General features: G+C 34.8%; 1 protein-coding gene across 2 annotated transcripts in view; it reads right to left on the bottom strand.

Moving 5' to 3' along the window:
• Positions 1-2,184: 2,184 nt before the first annotated feature.
• The window catches only part of ASB3 (ankyrin repeat and SOCS box containing 3), an 83,148-nt gene continuing 75,977 nt past the window's right edge, over positions 2,185-9,355 (bottom strand). For both annotated transcript variants that reach the window (XM_069495331.1, XM_069495330.1), the window contains one exon: positions 2,185-2,886. In XM_069495331.1, coding sequence (XP_069351432.1) covers positions 2,681-2,886 — 206 coding nt within the window. In that variant the 3' untranslated portion in view covers positions 2,185-2,680. The remainder of the gene's footprint in view (positions 2,887-9,355) is intronic.

Raw genomic sequence — 9,355 nt, 5'->3', positions numbered from 1 at the left:
CCTCTTCAAAAAAATATTTCGATAACTAATTAGGAAACATAATTAAAGGAATATACTTCTGAGAATACAGAAAAGTATAAAACAGAAGACAAACTTTCACATGAATTTTCCTTTTTTCTGTATCTCACCCTGATGAAAACTTGATGAATAAGTTCACTGTTCCAGGAAAGACATGAAGTTGTTTATAAATACTCTTTCTTCAGTTATTATTCATGATACATTTTTGAAGACCAACAAAATTATACAATTTTATGGGGTAACGAATCAAAAGTACTCATCTGTCCTCCAACAATACCTCACACAAGACTCAAAGGTCTATAAAACACTATTTTCAAACAGGTTTATAGTTGGACTTAAGTGGAAAGAGATCTACAGTCAGAGATGTCAACTGGTCATGTGACATAAATATGACAGCCTGTCAGTGAAGGACTGTCACTGTGATAGGCTATCATGGGACACAAAAGGAGTGTCACTGATCTCTGGAAGTAGGGCCATCAGAAAGCTGCAGATCAAGACATCTTTCATTTGGCAAAATGGGGAGAGAAATTAGAAAAAAGCACGTCCAGGTTACTGTTATGACATCAAATGGTCAGAGAAAGATAGCCTATGACAAGAAAGATCAGCAGAAAACATACTTAAAGGAAAACATGGGATCCAGGAAGGCTGAATCTTGGTAATTGTTACTAAACTGCTGTTTTGTGCCCTGCTCCAGTAGTATACACCACCATTAGAAAACTACCATATTAGGGTTCTTCATGAGGCTCACTGGGACTTTAAACTGAGAGTATTAAAGCACCACTACGCATGCGGGGCAGGGCTTAAGATTCACACTAACTAGATATATCATTTTGATCACTTACCTACCACTATATATTAATACTTTTAGATGATATCTCTCACTGAGTCCTTGCTATAAAGTCATAAAAATCATAAATATTTTATTATAAAAGTTAGTCTAAAAGAAAGATACATTGTATACAATAAGGTAAAAATCATATATCAATTTTTAGTACCAAGCACTTTTAAATGTTTCTGAAACTTTGATTTTCAGATGTTCAAGAATAAGAACTCAATAAGTTATGGGTAATTGAATTTTTATTATATTTTGAACATGAACGAAACACAAAAAGACACCCTCAAATTTAAACAATATGTACACCTCATTCTAACAAAAAACTGGTGTTATGTTAAAAATCAGAGATACAGGGTTTGGAAAATAAAGATTATGACAACATTTAAAAAAAATGGTACATGGTTCATATAGTTTTAGAATTTTCTACTAAATTTAATTATCAGAATTTCCATCTGGTCTTCCATGTCTAACTTTATTCTTGCCTGTACACCCACGTGCACACTCTGTCTCCACCCCACAGGCAGCTCTAACCTTCAGTAGGAGCTGTTATCCCTTTGGATCTTAACTCTGCCCCCATTCAGCCCACCTGCATCACTGCTTTCGTCATCAAAGCCGGACATGGCTGACCCACTCCCTGCTTTCAGTCATGGGATCTCAACAGGACAGAGACTAGCCTCCTTTGGCCCCACCTCTGGTTGTTTTATGGTGATACTAATGCTCTCATAACCTTTCTCTCAAGGCCAGTCTCCACAGCCTCTTACCACAGCTCACTTGATCGAGTGTCCAGTTCTTCCTGACTCTAGATTAAGCAAGTGTAAAAACCCATGAGGTGGTGCCTCATTAACCTAGGATTCTGAGGTCTTTATGTCATGGGTTGTTTGATAACCTATGTAGATAATAACAAGGAAAAACTCTATAACATTAATAGAACTGGCTGTTACTGCTTCATAGGAACAAAGCTGCCTTCTGATTCTGGGGCTGAATGGAGCCTGAATGTTACATACGATGCTAAGTAACTCAGCAATATGTACCTTTATTTCTTTAAAGATGGTGCCACAGAAATGGCCCCTCAGTCTCCCGATTAAAATCCTAAATGTGGTCAAATGCTTGTTTATCTAAAAACTGACCTAATTTTTTTTCTTCAAGTGAGCGTGTTTTTGACTTCAGGTCTGTTCTTGCCTTTGTGGATTAGAAAGTGGAGGGAAAAACCCTGCAATATAACTGATTTTTTATATTCCTTTTAAAAAAAAATTTCCCCTGAGTTTACATGTGAATATCAATTCTTCATAAAAGTGTTTGAATTAAGAGATGAGAATGAAATGTGATTAAGATAGGAAAACTTGTTCATTTATAAACATAAGAGATATTCAACCCCAAGTAAAATAAGAGTAAGAATAAGAACAATAAGAGATTCAACAGCACAGTTACATACACTTTCAGTGAAGTTTCAGCATTCCATTCTGAGCTCCTAGCACCAGGTAAACACAAATCATAGGGAGAAATATGCCATGTTTAGCACTAGAAGCAACATCACAGTTCATTAGCAGATTATGGCCAGGTAAATAAATACTACGACGTAAAATATACTGGTGATGAAACTGCAATAAAGTAACATAAGTGAGGTTTAATATATATATATATATATATATTTTTTTTTTTTTTTTTTTTACTGGGAAGCCCAGTTGTAAACATTCAAATTAAACTACTGTGCACCCTCCCCCATCCAACCATACAAACACAAATCATCTTTTGGCTATAAAATCATGAATAATTTGTACTCTATGGCTCTTTTGTCTTGGTAGTTTTCAGAGAAAGAAATGAGCTGTGTTAAGGAGCTTCACTGCTTTCTCCATCTTGAATAGCTGCCAGTTCTGGAACCTCATTCATCCTCAGAACCTCTGCATAGAGCAAATAATTTTGTAGGCTCCTTGGAAGTGGTAACTGACGAATAAAACTGTCAGATCGTAGGTGTTCTGGTTTTAGACTGGACCGAATTTCCAAACGACAAAGATGGGTTAGGGATGGGATAGAGGCTGGAGAAACAAACAAAAAAAGCACGGTGAAAATTTTTCAACAGAAAGAAACAACAGTACCTTAAAGTAAATGCCTTTTATTCTTTTTCCCATCTCTGTGTAATAAAAGAGAAGTGATATGTTGCTTAGAATTACTTTGAAAGAAGACTACTTTGAACCAGGATGACTACAATAAACTTTATCTATTTATTCTTTTCTATGGTGTTCACCTGGCTCCTCTCCCTCCAGTTGTTGGTCATATATTCGAAGTCAGTACCCCAGGGCCACAAACACTCAATGTTCAAATTCTAAATATCTGACAATCCCAGCTGGCACTTAAGAAATGGATGAACTAACTTCAGAAATGATGGAAGCTCACAGTAGCAAATGCGTCATCCCTTTTAGTCTGTTCCACTACAAATGGTTTCCACACCCAACACATCAAGTGAATTGATGTGCAGCCTGCAAGTTTTCCTGTTTTTATCCAAGACAGAATGAAATTTTGAAATTGGCACCCAGAAAAAGGGCTCATTTATTAAGTGCCTTCTATGCCCTATGCCCATGTCCTTCACACATACCTCTTTTTATCTTCATTAACCCTATGAGGTATGTTATCATATGAAAACAGAAGATTATAAAGAGGTTTAAGAAACTTTCAAAAAGTCACAGTGCTAGGTAAGTGGTAGAGAAAGGATTCAAACCCAGATCCACTTGACCCCAAAGCCTCTGGTGTGTGTGTATTTGCCAAAGCCAAGCAGCCAAAAGCTAGTTACCAATTAAAGGGTAATCCACATTCACATAATTAAGAACCACATGACTGCAGTTTCACTTTCCAAGATGAAGAGTGTTAACTAAAGAGATTAATGTCCATGAAAACTGAGAGTACTAAAACAGCTAGTGCTTTAATGTGAAACAAAGTTAAAGCCTTTTGTTAGTACAAGAAATCTTTTATAAATCCTTGTGAAATATAACAACGATTACCAGACTAGGATCAGAGCACTATCAAGTACTATCAAGAGCAAAGCTCATACCAGACCAGCTAGTCTGATTACAAGTCTAGGGTTCTTTAAACTCCAATACCCATGGTGCCTGAGACAAATTAATTCTCTAACATCTTCATTATCTTGCAAACCACTGACATGAAATCATCTTAAGTTTTAGTTTATTAGTTTAAGTTTAATTGATTTGCTCAAACTCGTGTTTCAAAATGCCAAATAAGAAAACAAAACAATTACCTGATTTTGTGCATAAAACCTAAGTCTAAGAAAAGATGGGCATTTTCTTAAAGCATGAGTCACAAATTCTCCATTATAAATATTTAATAAGATTGCAGTATCTATAGTATACAGCACATTTATTTCCAAAGTGTTTTCATACTCATATCTTGTTTAAATTTTACCCTTTTCTGAAAACTTCAAGGAGTTCCCATTGTTCTCACTTGAAAGACAGGAAAACACAGGTAAAGGGTATCCTGGAGGAATCAGCAGGGACACATACGGAGAACTTGCCTAAACCGCAAATGCCAGTTTTCCAAAGGTGTAAATACGTTGACTATGTTCAACTATCAAGTATAAGGAAGCCCTCTCACCCAGTAAGGTCAGGAGCAATAACTGGTCAGTTAATAGAGTCACCTTAAAGCAGATGACCAAAACCAGACATACTTTAAACATTCTAGTTTAAAATGTATGCATGAACCACACCCATAATGCATCACCTATGGTTTGCAGTTTCACTTTCAAGTTACAGCATTGAATTTAAAGACGTGTGAAGCAAGGAGAGTCCAAATTTTTATAATTTTTTTCATATCTTTCAGTTGTCTCACCTATATTTAATCCAACATCCCTTTCTGTTCAGTGCTCATCTCATCAAGTCTTTTTAAAGCAGTCAATGTTGCTTTAATAGAAACAATGACTATCTTCTCATACTCATAATTCATTGGTTTATGCAATTTGGAATTATTTAGCTACAATAATATGAACAAATGTAATAAATGTTTCAGAAGTAAACATAACTGTTTCCTGGTAAGCACACACCTCAGCTGGTAGGGACCAATGTATGCTGGCATTCTAGAGAGGAGCCTACCCCCTGCAAACATTGAGCACGCTGACAGGCACAGTCAGAGGGGACTGATGGGGAAAGTGACAAGAACGGTTAACCCAGTGTGTGTGTGTTCAAGTGACACTGGTTAAGAGAATTTCTATGTATATTCAGTTAGAGTTTAATGTCTGTTAAACTGAATCCCTTCATTCTGCACATTCATGTTAATCTGGATACCTGTTACACGCCCAGGAGGAAGATAAAGGGTGGCTGTGCAACCTGCAGGAGAGCTGCTCACTAGGGATAAGGGATCCTTAATGCTGCTCCAGCTTCTCTGACTGGACAAACTACAGTGGCTTCAAACTCCCCCAGCTGACTGGCTGCCCCAAAGCCTCCTGCAGAGAGCTCCTACCTTAAAGCTTAATAGATCATTTGCTTATGTTTATATGTGTGTGGAAGTTTAACCACTGATGAACAAGCCAAATTGGACCAGCACACACATTTGTTAGGGGAAGCTTAAGTGACTTGTCCACTGCACATCAACAACACAGCTGTTGCTAACTAGATCTAAATGATTTGATTTCAAGTCTAGTGTTCTTTAAACTGTGATACGCCCAAAATAATTCTCTAACATCTTCTAAACCCGTGAAACTATCATATGTTTCAGAAGATCTTTCCATTTAATAATAAAAAAAGAAAGAGTACAGGTACTTCAGATATTGGTTCAAATTTTAATTGACCGTTTTGGTTTTCCTTCTGATAGCACAATAGATCACTGCCCTAATGAACAATTAGAGGTAAGAACTGTGTTCATCTGAACTGAGGGAGTTTTTCATGTGTAGATTATTAACACAGACAATAATACGGCTGTCCGTGCCATTTTAGTTTAATATGCCAGTGAACATCAAGAGAATTTTATAACCATAAATGCAAATCTCAAAGCACATAAAATTCCTATGAACATTTTAGTGATGCATAGTATTTCCAGATGTGTTGCCATTAGGCTGAAAGATCAAGCCATGCCTTGAATTTATAATATGAAAAAGCCACAGAAGCTGTATGTAAAACATACTTTCATGAAAACTTGTTAAAATTAGATTTTAATTTGTTAAATAAATCTCTATGGTCTTGCATTATGGCACTGATCATAACCTAGAAAATAATATCTGAAACCATGCTACACTTTTCTGACCTGATCATTTTCTAGTTAGTATGTTAAATCCATACTATTATCTACAGATAATGTTATCTATAGCTCTATGTTACCTATAAATCTATTCTCAATATAAGCAGCCTTTAACTTTTCATCCCTATATATAATTCTTCAATTTTGTTCAGTTTGTCATGTATGTACTGGCAGAACAATCAAAATACAAGCTACGTGTTATATAAGTTTTTATTATAATCAAATGCAGACACAATGCTCAAAATAATCCCCATAATTCTTAATTCATTATGCTTATTAATACCTATTTTACTATAGCCCAAAACTACATCTATGTCATACACACCCACTACATTTTCCACAACCATTCATCTCTAGCCTGCCCTCATGATAATGTTTGAATGATCTATCTGCCTGGACTATATTTCTCTGGTTCCTTTACATTGCTTTCCATATCAAATATATTCAACTGACTTCCAAGCCATCTATTACCATTTATATTTTCATTATTGATATATTGTCTTTCTAGTTGGCTCCCATCTTTTGTTCCAATTTTTCTTAATTTACTTGTATAGTAAATTATACCACTTTCCAACTGATTTCTCCTTTAGAGAAAAACAAAAAAAACAACTACCTGAGGACTCTGAAAAATAAATAATACACAGACTAAGGTATGAGGTTAAAACTTGAAGAATGACCAGAACAGCAGCAATGAATAAATAGAAAAAGGATCATCTAGTATTAAGACCTGTGCTGTAGTTGAGGACCCACCATTAAGTAGGTGTGTTAGCTTGAACAAGTCACTTAAATACTCTGACCTTCAGTTTCACTTCTATAAAAAAGCATAATGCCTCATGTATAAAATGGCATAATGACACCTTCCCTCATCAAAAGCTTGTTGATGAGGTTCAAATTAGAATACATTTGCAAAAGCATTTTATAAAGTGTAAAATACCACACAAATCCTAGGCACTATCGAATCTAGTGATCTGTAAATATTCAACTGCACATTCAATTAGTAAAAAGTCTTTGAGTACAGAACTCCAATGCATGTATATTGATTTACATATAAATTACATGTATACTATTAAACTAGTATTATTTATACTATAAAATAATACATTATTAAGAGTATAAGCAAAAATGAATAAGATATATTTTAAATAACTTCATTTCTTCATTAAAAGTATAAAACCCCTTTAAATATTAATATTTTAATAAGAACAAAGTGATTGACTAAACTTTATTAATTTAATTCTTAGTGATTTGGCAATTCCACGTGTTGGTGCTAGGTCCAGTTTATTTTGATACTTGGGTTTTATAAAGGCTGACATAGCGGAAAAAATCTTACAAAAGCATGTGGATCTAAATTGAAGAAGTACATTGTAGCTCAGCTGAACTAAATCAGGATTCCAGTCTATCCCATCTATCAATTAGGAAAAAGTTTTTATCGAAATTCATCTAGTAAATTTCTATTTGTCCTGGTATCAGTTTATAAGCTAATTAGAAAGTTTTACATTTTTATTAAATGCATTCAAAACCCAGGGAAACTATTTCCAAGTATTTTAAGTATGACAATATGAGTTTTTCTAGGTACCACATAATGTTTTTGGCAAGAGAATCACATAACAATAGAAATATTTCCCAGTTTCAATTTTCAAAATCATCTTCACATAGCAAAAGTTTTCTGAAAGCATTACTTTCTCACTCAGTTAATATATCATCTTTTCCTTAGATCAACACAATTTTTAGATAATATGTGCTAGGCTAAATATATTAGAACTGATAGCCATTGATCGGCAAGGAAAAAAAGGTCAAGAAAATTGTAACAGCTGTATTTTCAAAAAAGAAAAGCATATAACTCATCTTTAAGTTCAAGGGCTCTTTAATATATCATGCCACAAGATAATGAGGAAACCTCTGGATATATAAACAATAACTATAGTCACTCTCATCTCATTATAAAGTACTGCAAAGATTCTAATATATTTTAAAAGTCATGTTTTAAAAAATTATTCACAATTCTGGTTTCAGCTCTTTTCCTGTATTAGCCTATTATTAATGATGCAATAAACTCACTTCATATGTGATGTTATCTCTATTACCTTACACTTAGAGAAAAGGCAGCCACTCTCCATCAGTGGTCATTCTTACACAGCTTTTCCCAAAAAATATCATTCTGATAAGTCAGTCATTACTGTTGTAAATATAGTCATGCGCCACAGAAGGACCTTCTGGTCAACTATGGACGACATACACAATGATGATTCCAAAAGATTACAATGGAGCTGAAAAATTTCTATTACCTAGTGACACAGAAGCCATCATAAAATCACAGTGCAATTAATTTCATATGAAGTGTAGTGTAACCTAAGTGTATAAACCTAGTTTGTAAGTCCATAGTAGTGTCCAGTAATGTCCTAGGCCCTCAGCAGTGGGACAGCAACCTGCAGACTAACCAGTGAGGGCTTGTCTAGCTTGATGTTGGGTCTGAAGATCAGTTTCAGTACAGCAGAAGTCTCTTCCAGTTTTCTTCTTTTTGCCCAGCGGGGGAAAATACAAACTAAATACCCTTTTCTGACCAAGGAAGAAGCAAAATGTACAAAGTCAAAATGGTGCCACTAACAGCTGAGTTTTGACGGCTTGGAACTGTAATCCTTTCAGCAAGACTTCTCTTTGCCTCAAATAAAAAGTGCTTTTGTGAGCTTGAAAAAAAAAAAAAAAAAAAATTTCCCCTTTGGCATAAAATAAGGTTGTGCCCTAACTCCCATTTTTTAAACAAGTTTATGATATGTGATCAACTGAGCAAGATATATGCTCTTGCTAAAGAAAACAGAAAAATAAGTATTCTTTTAAAAACTAATATATTTTATTACCTTAAACTAGAAATGGCTTGAGTAGACACTTGGAATGCTAAGTAATTACATCCAGAAAGGATTACAGACCAACTATTCCTAAACTTAAGTTTTGTTTCTGTAACTACCAATCTCACAAAATAAATTATCACATGTGATTACCCTGGTGTACTTACTACAAATGGCTTATCTTGAAGGGTACATGAGAAAAAAGCATTGCTCAAAACTAGCAGCATTGCTCAAAGTTTCAAAGGAAACTTTGGCTTAAACTACAGACACTTGCTCAGCCCACCATATTTAGGAAGGAGTCCTCATTATGTTCTTTGAGTTACATAATGGAATACTTACACTACCACAGATCAACCTTTATTTTTCATTTTTTTTTTTTGCTCCTACTTTTAAGATCAACTGTCTCAATATACTTCTCAGCTCA

Source organism: Eulemur rufifrons, chromosome 19 (genome assembly GCF_041146395.1).
Source record: "Eulemur rufifrons isolate Redbay chromosome 19, OSU_ERuf_1, whole genome shotgun sequence".
Classification (NCBI taxonomy): domain Eukaryota; kingdom Metazoa; phylum Chordata; class Mammalia; order Primates; family Lemuridae; genus Eulemur; species Eulemur rufifrons.
The sequence above is the reverse complement of the archived record's forward strand: the minus strand, read 5'-3'. Positions and strand labels throughout refer to the sequence as shown.